This window comes from Mus pahari, chromosome 3, assembly GCF_900095145.1.
Source record: "Mus pahari chromosome 3, PAHARI_EIJ_v1.1, whole genome shotgun sequence".
NCBI classification, from domain to species: domain Eukaryota; kingdom Metazoa; phylum Chordata; class Mammalia; order Rodentia; family Muridae; genus Mus; species Mus pahari.
In genome coordinates, this window is record NC_034592.1 from 20,571,390 (window position 1) to 20,590,664 (window position 19,275).

A 19,275-nucleotide genomic window follows, 5' to 3' on the forward strand; every position below is an offset into this window, starting at 1 on the left:
TCTCTCTCTCTCTGTCTCTCTCAGCCACAGTGGGAGATATGGCTGGTCCATGCCCCTAAGATGAAGGACCCTGGGCATCTTCTCATGGTCATTTGCTGCTGTGTCCCCTCCTCTGAGTGATGCTGGTTGAGTCTTCAAACCATATTTTTCAAACAGGTGCTTTGCACACATGGCTCCCAATCTGTGTTTGTCTTCATGATTTCTTTTAACTATGTCTTTTCCACAATGGAAAAATCTTAAGTCTTAATAAATTGCCAACTTACTGATTTTTTTTTTCTCACAGACTGTCTTTTGGTTTCTAATAGCTCAACATCAAACCCAGGAGCAAGGAGACTCCCTGCCTGTGTCTTCTCCTAAAAGTTTACACCTGAGCACCTCATCTATTTTGAGTGGATTTTATGAAAGGCTTAAAGTCTGTATCTAAATTCATTTCAACAGAGACAGACAGCAGGACTTTCAGTTGTCCCAGCACAGACTGAGTTTACATTCTATCCCCCTGGCCCAGGTGCCCCTGCTCCTCTGTCAACAGTGAATCTGTACTGTTTATCTCTTTTTTCCAACACTACACTGGTTATCCTAGGTCTCCCGTCTTCCTCACAACCTTTGGAAAGAGTCTTTTGGGTTGTACAAGCAGCAATTATTCTAAATGTCAAGTGGGAACTGACATCTTAATGACACTGAGTCTTTTCATCCATGATGAAGCCCCTCCCTGCTGCCCCTCCCTGTTTCCTAACATCTGCTCTGATTACTTACATCAGTGCTTTGTAGCTTTCAACTTATAAACCACATTTTGTAAAAATAAACACCTAAGTCTGTTTGAGTCCTGGTGTTACTACAAACAGTGCTTTCAACCCTCAGATTCCAATCTTTTATTGCTAGCACAACAAAAGCAACCCTTTGTGTACAATGAATGGCCTTGTACTTCTTGCTTGCTTGTACATTAGTGCCAGGAGAGTTTGTAAAACTGATATACTTTTTGGTTTTTCTATAGACAATCATGTCAACTGTGAATAAAGACACCTCAATTTCTTTCTCTTTCAACTGAATTTCTTTTATTTTTCCTGTCTTATTGTCTTACCTAGAACAGTGCTACAGCACCACACTGGCTTATTCAGGTCTCAGGGGACATGCCCAGTGTCTCCCTACTAACATCCCAGGGGAGCATGCCCAGTATTAAGGATCATCTGGGATTAAGGATGCTATGGATTCCTCTAAAAGTCAAGGAAGTTTCCCTTTCTTATTTTTTTAAATTATAGATAAACACTGGATTTTGTTTCTTCTTCTCCTCCTCCTCCTCCTCCTCCTCCTCCTCTTCTTCCTCCTCCTTCTCCTGCCTGTTAATACAGTGCTTACACTAAATTTCTGAAAAGTTGAAAAGGCCAGACATACATGGAATAGCCACCATATGGTCATGGAATGAAATAAGCCTTTATTTCTACAGACTATTGTTTAATTCATAAACCTATCACTGATTTAACCTATTGTGTTGATGGCATAGCTAGTACTCGGGGCTGTGTGGGTGTACAAGACATCTCTTGGGAAATGCCACAGCAGTATTACAGACGAACAGAAAAGAATGGTTGTGGGTACAAAACCCTTTATTCAGTTAGTCATCCACAAATAAAACAAACAAAACAAAAAGCAAATGAGGAGAGAAAAGGAAAAGCCCAGATTTAAAAACAGTGGGCTGGGGAGACAGCTTAGTGGTAATGTTAACTTGTAGGCAAGAGGACCTGAGTTCAAGTCCCCAGCACCCACATAAAAAGCTAGAAGTAGCCAGGAGGAGCTGAAGTAGGGAGATTGCTGGAACTTACCAGCCAGTCTACTTGGTGAGTTTCAGGCCAGTGAAAGACCTGGTCTCAAGGGGGTGGGAGAGAAAGAAAGGAGGAGGTGGACTCCAGTCAAGGAGTGGCATCTGAGAGCGACCTCTGGCCTCCACATGCACACACGTACATAAAAGGGTAACTGTCTTTCTCATCACCAAATGTTACCTTTCTCCTTCAGCAACTATGACATTTCTGCAGACGAACGTGGCCTCCTATCCCTTTGCCTCTCTGACTGCAGTAACTATCACCCCCAGCCCCTTCTGTCACCTCCCTCCTCACTGCCCAGGGCTGTTCACCTATGTTCTCACCTTGAAACCAAAGCCTCCAGTCTTTGAATCCTTCCTCTCTCTCTCTTGCTGAGTCCCCTGGAGCCCTTTCTCCTCTGAGGCAGACTGTTCTTCCATTTGTCACTCACTCTTGCCCCTTCTCTGAGGAAGTCCCCTTGCCCCTCAACCCTTCCAGCTGTGTTCATGGACAGACTGCCCACATGTCCTCCCATGCTCACACTTAAGTGCTGTGTGCTCTCTCACAGTCTGACAGTCAGCACAGTTCCCACCCCAATGCCCCCCGTTGTCTCCAATCTTCCTCATACTGTACCTCTAGGCTACTTGTAGCTTTGTCTCCCTTACGACAGCTCCCAGGACTTCCTTTCCCCATCTCCTCAGGCCTCTGTCACACAGACCCTGCCTCTCCTCACCTTTGGCTTTCCCTGGCATCCTGAACCCTTCCGTTTAAATGCAAGCACCCTCATGGGTCTACTCACTTGGAAAAAGGAAAGTGCCACCAGCTTCCGGGATGTCACTGGCCCCTTTGTCCTCCCTTCATCTGCAGAGCTGCTGAGGCTGCATCACCTACTCCTCCTCTGTCTACCTTGCTGTGTGCCTGAGGCTAAGACCCATGGGGCTCTCTACCAGCTCTGTGCAGGTCGCCTGAGCATTCCTGCACTCAAGTGCACTTCCAGATTCGTCCTTCTGTCAAGTTCTTCCCACTTAGATTCCCTTACCCAGCATCCTTTGCAAACCTCACCCTCTCTGCCCATGACAAGTATCAGCAGTCCTCAGTTCTCAAGCCCCCTTGAACACACTGCGGCCCTCACACTCTGAAGTCTTAGCCCCTCCTTTAACCGCACCTTCCTTTTAACCAGGTACTCAGAGTCACAGCACTGTCTCTCTGAAGCTAATGACTCATTTCCTATGCGTCAAAGCCCACTTAGGATGATCCCCAGAGAAAATGAGTGCAGAAGCCAGAAGCTGGTCCAATATCCCACAGCTATGGAGCCACAGCTAAGGTTCACATCCGGCTGTGTCCCTGCACACACTTCAGAGAAGCTCTGAGCCCCCAGATCAAATGCAAGTGCATGCCTGTGTACTTTCAGACGTGCTACTGTCAGATTCCCTCTAACACAAATGCCAGGGTAAACTCTATGGCACAGGGACACATCACAGACTTCGGCTAAGTTCTACCACCCTGTCTCTCTCTGTGTGAGAAAATCCTGAGGCGTTCAAATCCCAAGAGGAGCAGGCAGGCCGCGCAGGACACTTGCCACTGGGTTTCCGGTTTGGTCCCAGAATCCCAAATGCTCCGGCAGCTTCCTTCTTGCCTCCTGACCTTCAGGCTTTCCTTGCAGCCTCTGAAACATCTGCAGTCCACTATCTGCCAGATGCCACCCTCCGTTACCCTTACAATAGCTCCTTAAAGTCAGTGTGTTGATATTCCTAGGTACTGGCAAGGAGATGGAGGCTCTGAAGAGGTCAGTGACTTCTAGCTCTTATCTGGAGTTTAATAAGGTGTCTTGGCATCATATGGTTCAGTTCTACCCATAAGAAGACCAGTGAGCTCATCCAAAGACAGCAATCCCAGCCGTGGGCCAAGGCTGGCCTCTGGCCAGTTTTCAAGCCAGAGCTCCCAGGCTGTGTCCAGAAGCTGCTGGCTCTCCATGAGCCTGCATTTCCTGGAGCATAACGTTTGAGAACACATGGCTGGGCGCTGGCTCGCTGCATCCCTTGGTCTGGGATGGATACAATACAACTGCTTGCCACATGGGCTGACCTGGCAGCCCTGTGTAAAGCAGATTACAGAATCCCCAAGGACCTACCCTCTGTGAATTCCATGGCTGGCCCAAGGTGGAGGCTAGGTCAGCTCCCAATCAAAGATTACTGTTAAGGAAACTATGAATCCTCTGACAGTGTGTACACATCTGGCTTTTTCTCCTCCTCCTCCTCCTCCTCCTCCTCCTCTTCCTCCTCCTCCTCCTCTTCCTCCCCCTCCCCTTCTTCCTCCTCCTCCCCCACGTCATCACCTTTTTTTGTTCTGTTTTGTTTGTTTGTGTGTTTTGTTTTGCTTTTGAGACAGGGTTTCTCCATGTAGCCCAGGATGTCCTAGAACTTGCTCTGTAGACCAGGCTGGCCTTGAACTCAGAAGTCCACCTGACTCTGCCTCCCAAGTGCTGGGATTAAAGAAGTACACCATTACACTGGGCTTCTTTTCCTTTTTTAAAAAGTAAGTTCAGTTTGAAAGGAAAAGATTTACAATACAAAGAGAAATCACTTCTCAGCCCTCCCAGCACAGAGGCAGTTATGCTGTGCTTGGCTGGAACAAACAAACAAACAAACAAATCATGCCCACCCCAGCCTTGATCTTCAGACTACAAGCCAGTGCTTGTCCAAGACACCTGTTGCCAGTGGATGGATGTGGAGGCAGCAGAAGGCTAAGACATTGAGCAACAGTGATGTACAGGGCCAGGCATTTCTGAGAGGGAAGGCCCAGATGAAACCAAGCCTCCAAGGGAATGTGGGCCCCAGGACCCAGAGGGCTGGACACACAATTATGCAACCTTTAGGTCACTGTCCTCACAGGAAACCAGAAAAACAAGGGGAAAAAACTGAGAGGAATCCTGTGTGGAAGTCTGGTTTGTGCAAAGGGAGCCATGTGAGAGCTCACTATCAAAGCACAGCACTGGGGGTTCTGGGGAGGAAGCAGAAGCGCGGGTCCCTGCAGCTCGTCTATTTGCCTCTGAGCTTCTCTTCTGTTCCCATGAGCCTAGATCTTTACACTGCAGGAGGAGGTAGCTCGTTATATTTGAAGCCAGAGTCTGGCTAAACCAAGTCAGACCACAGCACGTGGGGCCTGGTGGGTCAGGATACCAGGAAGTGCACCTCAAGCAGCATCTCCTACACTCCCACACACTGCATCACGTGTGCTTCCTGGGGGTCCTTTACACAGGAGTCTGACATTGGCAAGATGGCAGGCTGGATGATGAGCAGGACAGACAAGTCCTCACAGAGACCACAGGACACACAAACCAAAGACAGTGACACTGGGGGCCACACGGAGAAAAACAAAATGGTTGCAATGAGGTGTTTGATGGGTGCTCCCTGCAGAAGTGACACTTGGAGTTAAACAGGAAGCAAGAGCCCTGGGCCAAGAGCACAGGACATGGGGCAGAGGTATGCAGAGAAGGCAGACCCAGGGGCTGAAGAAGAAAGGAGGCAGAGAACTGAGGCAAGCGGGAAGCTTTGACTAGATCCTCTGCCCAAGCCCATGGAACCTGCACGGACCCTGAGCTCCTGTCGGCGTCTGTAGCACAGCAGTCAGCCTCACCTGCTTTGTGAACTACGCTGGGTAGCAGTGGGCAGTCAGGAAAGAGAACTGGGACCCAGGGCCAGGAGGCTGGGATTGTCCCCTGAAGGGCTTTGGGCTCAGCGGGCTGCCATGAGGACAGATACTCCAGGGACGCTGCTTACCTGGTTGAACCTCCGGGTAAAGGCCACGACGTTGGGGGCAAGACTGTGTTTCTCCTTTTTACTCCATCCGCAGCTGGCTAACTCCTGGGAAGGAAGCAGAGTCAAGAGGAATTCAGTCAGGATGCAAAGTCACAAGGCATGTGCCTGGACTGTGAGCATGGAGGTGGGCAGGGCTGCAGCCCTGGCTATGGCTAAGCTCACCAGGGAGGGGAGGGGCCCCGTCTGCAGGTGAGGGAGCAGAAGCAGGCTGAGAGGAAAGGCAGAAACACTGAGTACCCTCCCCTATCACTGTACCCCATTTCCCAGGATTTCTCTGCAAAAATATTTACTATTGTCGCTCTGCCAGTTTCTCTGGGACATCAAGGCCTCTGTGCAATTCAGATTGTCTGAGAAGGGGTGTCAATGCTTAATCCAACAGGACTCACCCCATCCTGGATACGGCTCCAGAGCTCTAGGTTAGCTTAAAATTAAAATCTAGCTGAGGAATATCAGACTTTGTTGGTCACACAGACATCCTTCATTCTTGCAATCAGGCAACTAGAGCTGCTTCTGGGACTACCTGGGATTCCATCCTGAAGCTACCCCTCTCTTTCTACAGAGACAGGAAAGAAAAGTGCCACCAGTGCAGGAGCATGTGTCCAATTTCCCAGAAGGCTTAGCAGTATGACTTGATAAATCAAGGCGGCTAAGTTTTACCTGTCAGCAAGGTGGCCGTCGTGTGGGATCACGTCAAGGCAGGCAAGCAGGGTCCAGTTTGTCAATGTCCTCACACCTGCGTGTGCTGTACACAGACCCTTCTCTGAACAAGCCACCTGCCAGTCAGCCAGAATGCCCGCCTCTACTGAGCTACAAGCATTCCCCTCTTAGAACAGTGGAGTAAGCTTCTCCTGCCATCTGATGACCATTAGACAGAGAGATCCTATATATCACACTTCACTTCTATCCAGCATGAGGCTAGGGGCCCAATCCAGCCTGAATTTGTTTGAGTACCTAAACAATAAAGCAAACGACATCCTCCAAGTGGACTTTCAGAGAGGATCCCTCATTTATCATCCCATGCCTGTATATAACTAGGCAGACATGTGACTAAAACCAGAGGCATCATGGGAAAGGACATGTACGGGGAGCTCACTCATCAAATCAGAGAATCATCTACGCTATAGCCCTTAGCAACCATGCTCCTTCTCTTGAACCCCAACAATAATCAGGGGCCTTGAGTTCCCTGCTCGTGTGGCCGCTATCACTCTTTACAACATGTTTCTTCCTGACATCTGCTATTACTTTGCTCCACATAAAGCTTTCTTGCTGCTTTTGCTATCTGTGTGAATGAGAGGCCAAGAACCTAGGAACCACCAAGACAATTCGGAGGCTATAAGAAGACCAAGGCACCGGGCGTGGTGGCGCACGCCTTTAATCCCAGCACTTGGGAGGCAGAGGCAGGCGGATTTCTGAGTTCAAGGCCAGCCTGAATTACAGAGTGAGTTCCAGGACAGCCAGGGCTACACAGAGAAACCCTGTCTCAGAAAAAAAAAAAAAAAAAGGACAAAAAACAAGAAGACCAAGGCAAGGCCATCAAACAAAGGCCCAGCATTCCCAGCCTGTGCTGTGGGGTGTCCTAACAGAGAAAGGGGGAGAAACTCTCTCTACCCAGACTTCTAAGACCTGATGATTCCAACCAGGCCTCCACCATAATAGCCTTTTTAAAAAGTATACAGCTGGAACATTTTAAGATCTTCAGTGAGAATTAGCTGCCAACAAGCTGGAACAAACATGGAAGTCGGGGTTGGAATAGTAGAAACAGAAAAAGAACTTGCTGGCTGGACAGTTACCTCTGAAGCAAATGCTCATGGAGTACCTCAGGACCCAGTGATGAGTCCCAGCAGGCACATGTGGGGAGCAAGCTATAACCAAACTGTAGCCTGTGTGACTGACAAAGGAACTGGCTGGACATGGACATACAAGAAGACCAATCAAGAACTGGGACACACCTCTTCCTGGCTGCCTCACATCTGTAAACAGCCACCGTCAGCCCCATGAGACAGTAAGCCAGGACCTGGTCAAGTCTTTCTCAACTTCACAACTTTAGATCCCAAGTCTGAAAACAGTATCAACTAAGACTAGCATTTGACAGATGCCACTGGAGGTATCTCACACAGTGAGTGCTCACACAGGCAGCCCATACACAGGCCCTTCATGCAGGTGTTCTCATAAAAACCACTATCACATTCTATTTTAATTGGGGCTAAGTATTCATTCTCCAAAATGAATGCCATGACTCTACTTCTCAAAATCACTCCTAAATGAATCTCTTGGTGCCCTAGGTTTCACCTGTTTGTTGTCCACACCTTGTCTGAAATGTGTACCTGGATTCGTTTCCAGTGCATAGTTCACCTGCCTCAATGAAATTTACTCCCACTGTGCTGCACACAGCATTAAGCACACTGTAGAGGGATTTTATGGCTGCTCTGACAAAGGATCATATCCAAAGACCTTCTAGGTCTATGTGATCCAGCTGGAATGCAGACACGCTCTGGATTACAGTATGATCTGGCTGGAACACAGACATACCCTTAGTACACACCATTAATCCCTAACAATGAAAGTACGGTTATAGAAGGAAGCATCTGTATTTGAAAGTGGTATCTAATTGAGGGGCAAAGTGATGAATCAGAGAAATATTTGAAAGAATGAGTCAGAGATAGAATATGCCCAACTCACACAAGAATAGCAGGAAGAGGGGCTTCTTAAGAACAAGGACCGAGAAAAAAGGTGTTATGGTATATGGTGGGTAGTGTGTGTCTATGGCAGTTTTACCAGGACAGATTTACAGAAACAGGTTACAGAGAGAACAAACTAAACACAGATGAAGACAAAACAAGTCAGAGAATGAGAAGGAGCCCGAAGATTAGAACAAAGTTAGTATGAAGCCAGGCAGAGCAATTCAGTTAGAAGCCAAGAGAAGCCAGGCTGAATCAGTCAGCTTGGAGAGGAGTTTGAGCTAGAACAGTTTGAGTTGAACCAGACAGCAAGAGCTCAGAAAGATCTAAAAAGGGAGATCTTATTCAGCAGCAAACCTCTGAGATGACAATTACATCTGGCAAATAAAAGTTATTATATTATTGCCCTGCTACAGTTTGTCAGGGCAAAGACCTCTCACTCCCAGTCAATGCTAAGAAATTGCAGATTTTAATCAAATATAAACTTGTCCATTTAAATAATGTTCAGGAATTATATTGCTTAGTATCTAATAACTGATGGTGTTTCCCTCCATGTTTTCCTGCATTCAAAACTAAACAGCAGTAGCAGTAAATGCGTGTGTGCCTGGTAAGGGTGTATGTACATATGCACGGGCATGTGTGTGTGTAATTCAGACTCTATGTTCTTATTTCCGCACCATGACGATCTGGGAAGACATCTGGAAGGGAGGTGGTTTAGAACCAGCCCTGACCCTGGCTGTTCACACCCATGGTATCTCTCTCTGTAGAATTTCTATTGCCCTAGGATACAGGAACATGGGATGCCTAGGTCCTCTGGGCACTTGACACAGAGATCTTCCCCAGAGATGGGGTACATACTGCAGTGAGGGTGGCAGGAGCTCTGCTCGGCAGCAGCTCCAACACCAAGTGTCTCCTTCCCTCTCCACTCCCACTACTGTTTTGAAATGGCTTCTATTTCTCTGTTCACCTATGTCATACAGGCAAGAATCAAGGAAGGTGCTTTACATATCTACTCTGAGTTGATTCTGTTTGAATATCTCTGAGGCGTTGATTTAAACACTGGTGTTTGCTGGATGGGTGGTGTAATCTGGCAGTTCTCTAAGGAGTCTTGTGCAGCAGGAGACAGGATACCTTTCAGATTAAAACCTCATGGGACTGGAAAGATGGGTCAGTGGTTAAGAGCACTGGTTGCTCTTCTAGAGGTCTTGAGTTGAATTCCTAGCAACCACATGGTGGTTCACAACCATTTATAATGGAATCTGATGCCCTCTTCTGGCATACAAGTGTACACACAGATGGAGCACTCATACATAAAGCAAATAAACAAATCTTTAAAAAAAAAAAAGTTTTAAACCTCCACTATGTCTGAGAGGTGCTTTGACAGCCTGCATTGAGCAAAAAACCTCAAGTAGAAAGGCCTTACTCTGAATCCCAGACCTGCCACCCTGTCACCAGGGTCCTAGGCATTGGTTCCATCCCTAAGGATGCTGTGGATGTTGGCAATCTCCCTGAGCTATAATGGGGAGGCAGGAGGAAGATCCTGGAGCAGGGTGGTGGCACACTGGGCACGCGGCCAGGCCTACAGCGTGCAGCTCAGTGACTTTGAGGGGATGAGGTCTGAGAGCTCCTTGGCACTGGAACCTCCAACCTCGGCACAGAAAAATTTATCACGATGTCAGGCGCAATCAGCCCATTCTAGCTACACTAAGCCACTCTCTGGGCCAAGCTCCTTGGTGCTCTTCCTCTTCTGTGTTTGGCCTTCAAGATTACAAGAGATTCCATCTGTGTGAACTGCAGCTGGAAAATGTGAAGGAACAGAACAAAACTCTTCCAGTCACCGAGGCCTAAAAGGGCCCACGCTACAGAACTAATTTGATTGTGATCAAGTTAACACTGACCAAAGGAGACAAGGCTGGCTCTAATAGAAAAGGGGATCTGGGTTGAGGCTGGGAAGGTTTGGCAGCTCTAAATCCTGGATAAGTCCGGACTGGCATGGTCCTCCCAATGCCCTAGACCTACAGAGCATCTAGGCTGGCTAGCTCTGACCCTGGGCTGAGGTCAAGAGTGTGTGAAAGGAGGCTAAGAGTCTCTGTGTCTTGCTTTCTGTCATGCAGATTCCCAGCAACAGAAGCTGAGAGGAGGAGCTGAGTGCCACTGCAGGTCTCCCATCCAGAGGCTACATAAGCTGGCCCCATGCCCTAACTCAGCCTTCCCAGAGACCTCCTCTTCTCACTCCCCTCCCTGCTGCATGCTGTGTGCATTAAGCCTCACTCACTAATAATAGTACTAGATGTTTGGCACACACCACCTCTCTCTTCCAGCCCCCTTCCTTCTCCATAGCAGACCATCCTAAACTGCCTTCCCTCTCCCTCCTGCCTTCCTCGTGCCCTGATTTCCTGCCACTGGTCTCTCCTCTAGCAATGTCAGCTCCTGATTGGGACCACAGTCCAGAACCCCGTGAACCCTCTGCACAACCATGTCTTTGCCTGACTGTCCTTGTGCTCAGTCCCATCTTCCAGGCACTGTTTTCCGAGTGGCCCCCAGCCCCAGCTGGATCTATGCATGCTTGCTGTCTACATCCTGCCGCTTGCTTGTTGATCACACACGTGCTATGGGCTTCAGTCCTGTGCTGGCCATGTTCCTGTCCTGAGCTCAACCAAGACTCCATGTTCCTTGATGGATACACCTTCTTTGGTTCCCACAAAGCACCTCAGTTTCTGCAGAGCCAGACCCAAAGGGCGTGTCTACGTAGCTGCCATAAAGAAAAACCTCAGCACCACAGGATTCATTTACACATCCCTTTTGCCAGTCAAAGGCAAATGTTTATTACTAGCACTGTGGATGGAAAGATCTCTAACTGGCACAAAGACAACTTCCTTTAGCATCCTCACCTGTGTACATTCTTAGCAACAATTATAGTCAACACTGGTCTTAGCTCATCTGACACAGCACCTCTGAGCCCCACTGTGGAAGGCGAGCCCCACCAGCTTTGTGCTTAGGGCTCTGTAAATCAGACACCATGACATGCCCTAAGAAAGGCCTAACTCTGAGCACAGAGCAACGAGGTAATCTCTGAAAGAGGCATCTCGGGGAAGGGTGACACCATCCCTGATGACTCCCCCGACCCCATGGTGTCTCAGCCTCCAGGCCATTGGAGGCTAGTATCAACATGTGGCCCTCCAAGTGTGGCTTAGTTCCAACTTCAGGCTTCTCCAACAAACACTCTCTCAGCATGTTCACACAGAAGACACGTCACCTCAAGGAAGAGTCACTGGCTCAGACCTCTAGGACCACCATGAGTCTGGCAGCAGTCACAGGCACTATGCCACCTCTGTGAGCCACTACAAGCTTTATCCTGCATCCTCTCAGCCCACCTTCTGGCAGAATAAAAACAAAGACCACAGAGACAAAGAAAACCTGCCAGGTTCATTCATGGAGTTTTCAGAGGAGCTGGTAGACAAAAGCCAGGAGGCCACTGAGCACTGAGAGCAAGGGCCAGTGTCAACCGGGAGGGGGTCTGGCTGAGGAAGAGGGCGCATTAGAGCTAGCCTCCACTAGAGGGGTAAGAGTGGGTCCATGAGACAGACAAGCACTAGAGGGGCCAGCAAGTCCCTAAGGGATGTACAGGCCTTGCTGCCCATAGGAAGTCATCTTCATAGAGGTGTACAGATGAGGAATGACAGCTCCCAGGAGACACTCTGACTGGGGCCTGGCAGAGAGCTGCCCTTACTCACAAAAAGGCTGGCCAGTACAGTGGTTAGGGAACCAGCCGTACCTGCTGACACCTTCCCCCATGGCCCAGGACAAGTCACTAAGTCTCCATGCCTATCTTTACTTAGTCATCTGAAAATGGCCCTGAATCTCTGGCTATGTACCCTGAAAAAGCCAGACCTCATCTGAAAACAGCCCTGAGAGTAGAACTCGCCATAGGGCTAGATAAGCCAGTGTTTGTATGTGTTTGGAACAAAGACTGGCACTTTCAACATGGTGAGTAAATTAATGGAACAACACTCCCAAGAAGAGGAGCAATAGACAGGCCCCGGGATAAGAATCTGAGGGGTTAGGAGGCCCAGGTCTGCCGGCATGAGCTGCAGGGTTTCCTAGGCACGCACTGCAGGTCATCAAGCACATCACCACCTCACACCCTCACCACTGCTCTGAGCTCTGACCTCTAAGGAGAAGAATATGTAACAAGCAGGCAGTTGACCTGTCCAGCAGCAGGCAGACAGGGTAGCAAGACTCCATCCTTACCTAAGCCAAGGGAGGGCTACTGAACTCCACAGGGGCTCCAGCAAGTATGGGGCAATCCGGCTGCCACTCCCTACTGAACAGGACAGTCACTTTGGCTATGCTGTGCCCTGATGACTTTATTTTGTGAAACAGAGGTTTTCTCTGTTTTGAGTTCAAATGCCAAGGCAGTTTGACCTCACAACTGGTTTGCACAAGAAACAAACCACTACCTGTCCAGCAGCAACAATGGGGCACAGACTTCTTTACATACTACTACCACCTACCAACATATCAAATTAAGTCAGGAATAGACATATCAAACCCTTCCAGAAGTTAGACCTGTGAACTTATCAAATCTACCAGACCAAAAGATGATATAATCCCCTGTCCCGGGTCATATAAAAGGTTCATACAACACGGGATGTAACTGTTCATCTTCCACTGGAACTTGACTGGCTTAACTCTACCTAGACTGGGCAAGGTCTGCAGTGGGTGTTTCCAGAGGTTTAACAGAGATAAGGAAGCACATACCAACCCATGGGCTGAAGCCCCAGACTAAACCGAAGGGAAAAGGAAGAGAGCCAGCTGAGTATTACCTCTCAGTTTCTAGACTGATTGACGATGTCAACCAGGCCACTCCCACTCCCAATGCCTTCCCACCATAACGGACATTCTTCTGAACTGTAATACAGAATAAATCTGTCATCCTTTGTCACACCATCACCTGACCATCAGGTGCCTGCACCACATAACCAATAAGCAGTACACTCCCAACTCTGTCCCCAGGGTTTCAACTGAATATGAACAGGACATCCCTGCCAAAGCTGGCTCACTAAATGCACCCTCGGCCCCACACTTCCCACTCTAAGACTGAGTCATGCCTTCTCTGATCCACTGGCAATGACTCCTTGATCTGTGGCTGCTGTCCACTTCTGCCTTAAGTAAGGCCTCTGTGGTTCTTGTATAGTCTCTCTGTCTCTATACCACTGTCTCTCTCTCTGTCTCTCTCTGTCTGTTTCTCTGTCTCTGTCTGTTTCTCTGTCTCTCTGTCTCTCTCTCTGTCTCTCTCTCTGTCTCTCTCTCTCTGTCTCTCTCTCTCCCTCTCTCTCTCTCTCTCTCTCTCTCTCTCTCTCTCTCTCTCNCTCTCTCTCTCTCTCTCTCTCTCTCTCTCTCTCTCACACACACACACACACACACACACACACACACACACACACACACATGTAACCTGAGAGTTAGTAATTAAGATTGGAATAGAAGACCCTGTGTTTGGCAGTGGCCATGTCTGCCAAGTGAATCAATAGTTTTTAGTGAATTGAAGACAATGAAATTGATGTCACCTGTGATTTTCTTGTTAATAAATTCTGATATTATGGAAAGACACAAACATGTTCACCATTTTCCAACAAATTATACTCATGACAAGGTGACATTCAGACACCCAGACAGGTGGGTGACAGGCCATAACTTACCATGGCAGTGCCTAGGCAAGGGCTTCTAAGGGCCTCAGCATGCGTCAGAGCTGACTCAGGGATCTACCAAGAAAGGGGCATGTGGCCTCTGGCTGCAAAGGCTGAATATAAAAGATAAAAGGGATTTTAGTTGTGAGCAAACAGCTCTCCCAGGAGCAGAGATTCAGTGAACACAGCAGCGTTTACTGTGTACCCAATGCCCCACGGGCTCTGGCAGGCACATCTGCGTGTTACCTGCTGAGTCTACATGGTGATACGGGTTTAGGGTCCACTTGGTTAGACAAGGCTCAGAGAGACTGCCTAAGGTCACAGCTAGGAGGGAGTGAAACTGGTACTCACCAGGTCCCCATCTACTGAGAGGGCACATCCAGAGCCACATGCCTTCTCAGATCTGAACACAGTAGGAGTAGTTATGTACATGGACCATTGTCCATGTTAAGTCTGAGTCTTTCTCAGCTGTCATGGTCACTGAGACAGGCTGTAGTCAAGGCTGAGAGAGTAAAGGTTTAGTCTGTCACTGAAATTGGGTTTCTGCCTATCACCTGTCCTCGTGATAAACCATGGACAGATACTGCTACACTGAATCCAAAGCAGGCAACACATGTGAGTGACACATTGCTCCTACAAGGCCTGATATGGCCCAGGAGGAAAAACTTACAGGAAAGATAAACTCAATCTGCCAAGAGAGTGGGGATAGAAGAGCCCTAACCAACAATGAATGACTCCACAGGATCTCTGAAAATCAGTGTGTGTGTGTGTGTGTGTGTGTGTGTGTGTGTGTTTTAACCTGGGAAGAGAGCCCCTAGGTAGACTGTGGCAGGAGAGGCTACAGAGGTGGTGGGGTCAGCTGCCTGGCATTGGGATTTGGGGGGCAAGGAGGGGCAGGCTCTAATAGTGTCTTGGTTACCTTACCAGGAACAAGAAGTTGATGAAACTCGGACAGAGGACAAGGCTCAGACAGCATACTCATCAGGGGAAACAGGGTAGAGAAGTTGAGGTTTCCCTCTGGCACTCCAGAATAAATCTCCATACATGCTGGCATCTGGGGTTCTACACCCTGGAAGTCCATCAATCTGACCTGTTTTCATGTAGGAGAGGTATAGCTCAGTGTCCTGCCCTGGCCACAGAGAAGGGACAACCAGATAAAGGAGTGAGCCCACAACAGTGAAGTAAAAGATCGGGGCAACAAAAAGCTAACCACAGAGCAGAGCAGGGATTCAAAGATAAGATGCTACTATAAGAAAACATGGTCAGGGTCGGGCGTGGTGGCGCACGCCTTTAATCCAAGCATTCGGGAGGCAGAGGTAGGCAGATTTCTGAGTTCGAGGCCGGTCTGGTCTACAAAGTGAGTTCCAGGACAGTCAGGGCTACACAGAGAAACCCTGTCTCAAAAAAAAAAAAAAGGAAAACATGGTCAGGCACTGGTGGCACACGCCTTTAATCCCAGCAGTCAGCAGACAGATTTATTTGAATTTGAGGCCAGCCTGGTCTACAGAGTGAGTTCCAGGACAGCAAGGTCTACACAGAGAAACCCTGTCTAGAAAAAAAACAGAAAGATATAAAAAAAAAAAAAAGAAGACTAAAAATTCAGAACATTTTAAATTTGGTTGTTTTTTGTTTTTCTTTTATTAAAAAAAAAGGACATACACAATATATAAAGAATTATTACAACTCAATAATAAGAAAACCAGCCTGGAGATGGCTCAGTGGTTAAGAGTACTGATGCTCTTCCAGAGGTCCTCAGTTCAAGTCCCAGCAACCACATAGTGGCTCACAACCATCAGTGATGGGATCAGATGCCATCTTATGGAACAAAGGTATACATGCAGATAGAGCACTCATATACGTAAGATAAATTTAAAAATCTTGCAGGAGGAAGAAAAGATATTCAATTTTCTATAAAAAAAATAGGTATTTCTGATTTTTGAGAATACACAAACTGATGTCATACTTAGTGTGTGCCTTTATAGTCACAAATCATCTGTGTGTCAGTCATGCAGCCATTTGGGAAGGTGACTGGACTCCAGTGACCCACTGGTACGTAGGTGCGCTCTCACTGAGGTGAGTGGACTCCCGTGACCCACTGGCACATAGTACGCTCTCACTGAGGCCCTCCATCTACCCCACATTGTGTGCATCTTCATGGCTTCCGCATCCTTTACTTCCACCAGCTAGTGAGAGGATAAACAATCCTAGGCTACCCATGAAACCAAAACCACTCAGCCAAAAAAGGAAATACAGTAGCGGTGCACACATCCAGCTGCTTAAGGCTAAGGAAAGGACCAGCACAGTGTCACATGATCTCTGTCATGGAGACAGTCTGAAAGTGAAAAGGGAAAGGGTAAGGTCGCCGCAGAAGGGAGCTGTGGCAGACAAGCACTTCTCCCTGTGGCTATGTGGTGGCTAACAGGACCGCATTCATCTCTCAAACTGCAAGGAATAAAGCCTCCCTCACTAAGCATGACCGAGAAGACACAAACCACAGGGAACCTCAGGGAAGTCCCACAATGGCAGCTGTGCAAAGGGCTGAAGAGCAGCTACCTCACCCTGCAGCAGGATAGAGGGCCGCTGGAGGGGAAACTCCAGAGCAAGGGATGTAGATGAAATTAAGACAGAGGGCTTGGCCACGTCTTAAAGACTTGATGAAGGCAAGTAACAATAGACAAGAGGTGATTATACACTCAAATCCAAGGAATTCCTCACTGTGTGTCCTTAAATATTATATGGATCATTGACTATTTCCTATATACACACAGTATTTAAGCATGGCATATTTTAATATTTGTACCCTTACATATTGCATGTGATTTTACCCACCACTGAGAAATTAACAGACAGAAAGAAGGCAACTGTTGGCCCCAGAGAACTGGAGGCCCAAGTTCTACTCTCTTTAGAATGCCTGAGGTTGTAAAACAACAAAACACAATCCAGGCTCATCACACACAGGACACCAAGGAACCATCCATGGTGACAGTGGTGGCGACTGTGCCACAGTGACAATGAGTGCTGTCTGTTAGTTTGCCATTTTTCAGGTCTACCTAAGGAAGGCATGGTGTTCTGAATGGGAAATTCATGGCTTGGGCAATGGGAAGGTGTAGCTGCCCAACAATTCCAGAAAGTAGAGGAGCGAGAAAAAAAAAAAAAAAGTCCACAAAGCAGATAGAACGGGAAACCCAGGTCTCCGTGAGTCAAAACTCCAGCATAACCAGGAAAGAAAGCATTTGGTTTTGGGTTTTCTTCTACAGTTCTAGGGGAGATGATGCATGGCACATCACCTTTAAAATTAAGTTTACTCCAAAATGCAAAATGCCACCATAAAGTCACATCCTGTTTGTCATCCACTGTCTTAGGGTTTATTGCTGTGAACAGACACCATGGCCAAGGCAACTTTTGTAAGGACAACATTTAATTGGGATTGGCTTACAGGTTCAGTGATTCAGTCTATTATCACCAAGGCAGAAACATGGCAGCTTCCAGGCAGGCATGGTACAAGAGCTGAGAGTTCTACATCTTCATCTGAAGGCTGTTAACAGAATACTGGCAGCTAGGATAAGGGTCTTAAAGCCCATGCCCACAGTGACACACCTACTCTACCAAGGCCACACCTTCTAATATTGCCATTCCCTGGACTGAGCTTATACAAACCATCACAACCTGCCCCTATAGGCTTGTTCAAACACATGAGTCTATGGAGGCAATAACAAAACATAGCATAATGGAAAATACATTTAGTCCAACTTCAAAAGTCCCCATAGTCTATATCAGTCTCAACAATGTTAAAAGTCCTAAGTTTAAAGTCTCTTCTGAGACTCATCCAATCACTTAACTGTAATCCCCAAAGCAAGACAGGAAACAAGCTGGGCAAACTCCAAACTCTGCATCTCCATGATTGATGTCAACGCAGTCTTCAGATCTCCACTCCTTTTTCATCTTTGTTGACTGCAACAAACTGCTTTCTCCTGGGCTGGTTCCACTCCCTGTTTAGCAACTTTCCTCAGCAGACAGCCCGCGACTCTGGCATCTGAAACATCTTGGGGTCTCAAGGCAACTCCAATGTTACAGCTTCTTGTTTCACTGTCTGGGATCCACACATGATCTTCTGGGCTCCGCCCCCCCAAAGGGCTGGCATCACTTCTCCAGCTCTGCCCTCTGTAGCACTCTAAGCTCAGGTCAATCCACTCCACTGCTGCTGCTGTTCTTGGTGATCATCCCATGGTACTAGTATTTCCAATACAACGGGGTGTTCTGCTGCAACTAAGCTTCACCCATAGCCTCTCATAGGCTCTCTTCATGGTGCCAAGCCTTAACTCCTTCATATGACCCCTTCAGTCTTGGGCCATCAACTGCAACTGAAGCTGCATGTTCACTAATGACCTTCCATGGCCTTCCACAGTGCCAAGCCTCAGCTGCTCTTCATGATCCCCTCATGCCTTCAAAACCAGTAAGAACTACCTGGATGACTCTTACCCATTACCAAGTGCAGCTGCGGCACGAGGTACAGCCTCGGCTGTCTCTGGAGCTTCTCCGTGCTCTCAGGAAACACTTCCCGAAGACGTCACCTTGGTGATGCTGGTTTCTTCCTAATCACCACTAATTTCTTAGCTCCAGCTAACCAGCATCAATTGTCCCAGTAGTCCCTTCTATTCTAGACTCTAAAGCCAGAGCCACATGGCCAAAGCTGCCAAGTTCTGCTGCTTGCTGGGGCTGGCCCGTGGTCCCCTTGTTCTAGTACATTATCACCCGATTTCTGTTTTCCAGCTCCCTCACTGCCTTAGCTAGGCTGTCCTGGAACTTGCTCTATAGAGTGACTTTGAACTCAGAGATCTGAATGCACTGGGATTAAAGGTGTGGTCCACCAAGCCTGGATTTAAGTTTTTCTTCGCCTAGAACTTTCTGTGTTCTAGGCTGGCCTTGAACTCAGAGATCTGCTTGTCTTTGCCTCCTGGAATTAAAGGCTAGTACTGCCATGCCAGGACCTATATTCAGCTGGGTAGGATCTTACCCTAAAGTCACTACTCCCTTAATTCAATTTGATATCCTTGAATACAGCTCCATTTCAATTCCTGGTGCCCCATTAAAATTCAAACCATATATTTTAAATTTTTCCTTTCTCAGCTTGCTATGCTTGTTTAAAATGCTCTTCATGAGACTTAACCAGAGAACAAAGTCTATGATGGGTGTTTCTGAGATTTCTCTTGTCAATGCCATTAATCTGAATCTCTTCTTCTTAACCTCAGGCAGATCTTCAGACAAGGGCAAAAATTAGCCACATTCTTCACCAAAATAG

The 19,275-nt window shown here is 47.7% G+C and overlaps 1 protein-coding gene across 6 annotated transcripts in view; it reads right to left on the minus strand.

Moving 5' to 3' along the window:
* Ralgps1 (Ral GEF with PH domain and SH3 binding motif 1) overlaps positions 1 to 19,275 on the minus strand; it is a 215,184-nt gene that overhangs the window by 147,091 nt on the left and 48,818 nt on the right. For 5 of the 6 annotated variants that reach the window (XM_021195029.2, XM_021195028.2, XM_021195034.2 and 2 more), the window contains one exon: positions 5,570 to 5,653. In XM_021195029.2, the coding sequence (XP_021050688.1) occupies positions 5,570 to 5,653 (84 nt within the window). Of the gene's footprint in view, positions 1 to 5,569; positions 5,654 to 13,988; positions 14,090 to 14,900; positions 15,158 to 19,275 lie in introns of those variants that run through there. The other variant, XM_029536837.1, reaches the window with a different exon arrangement.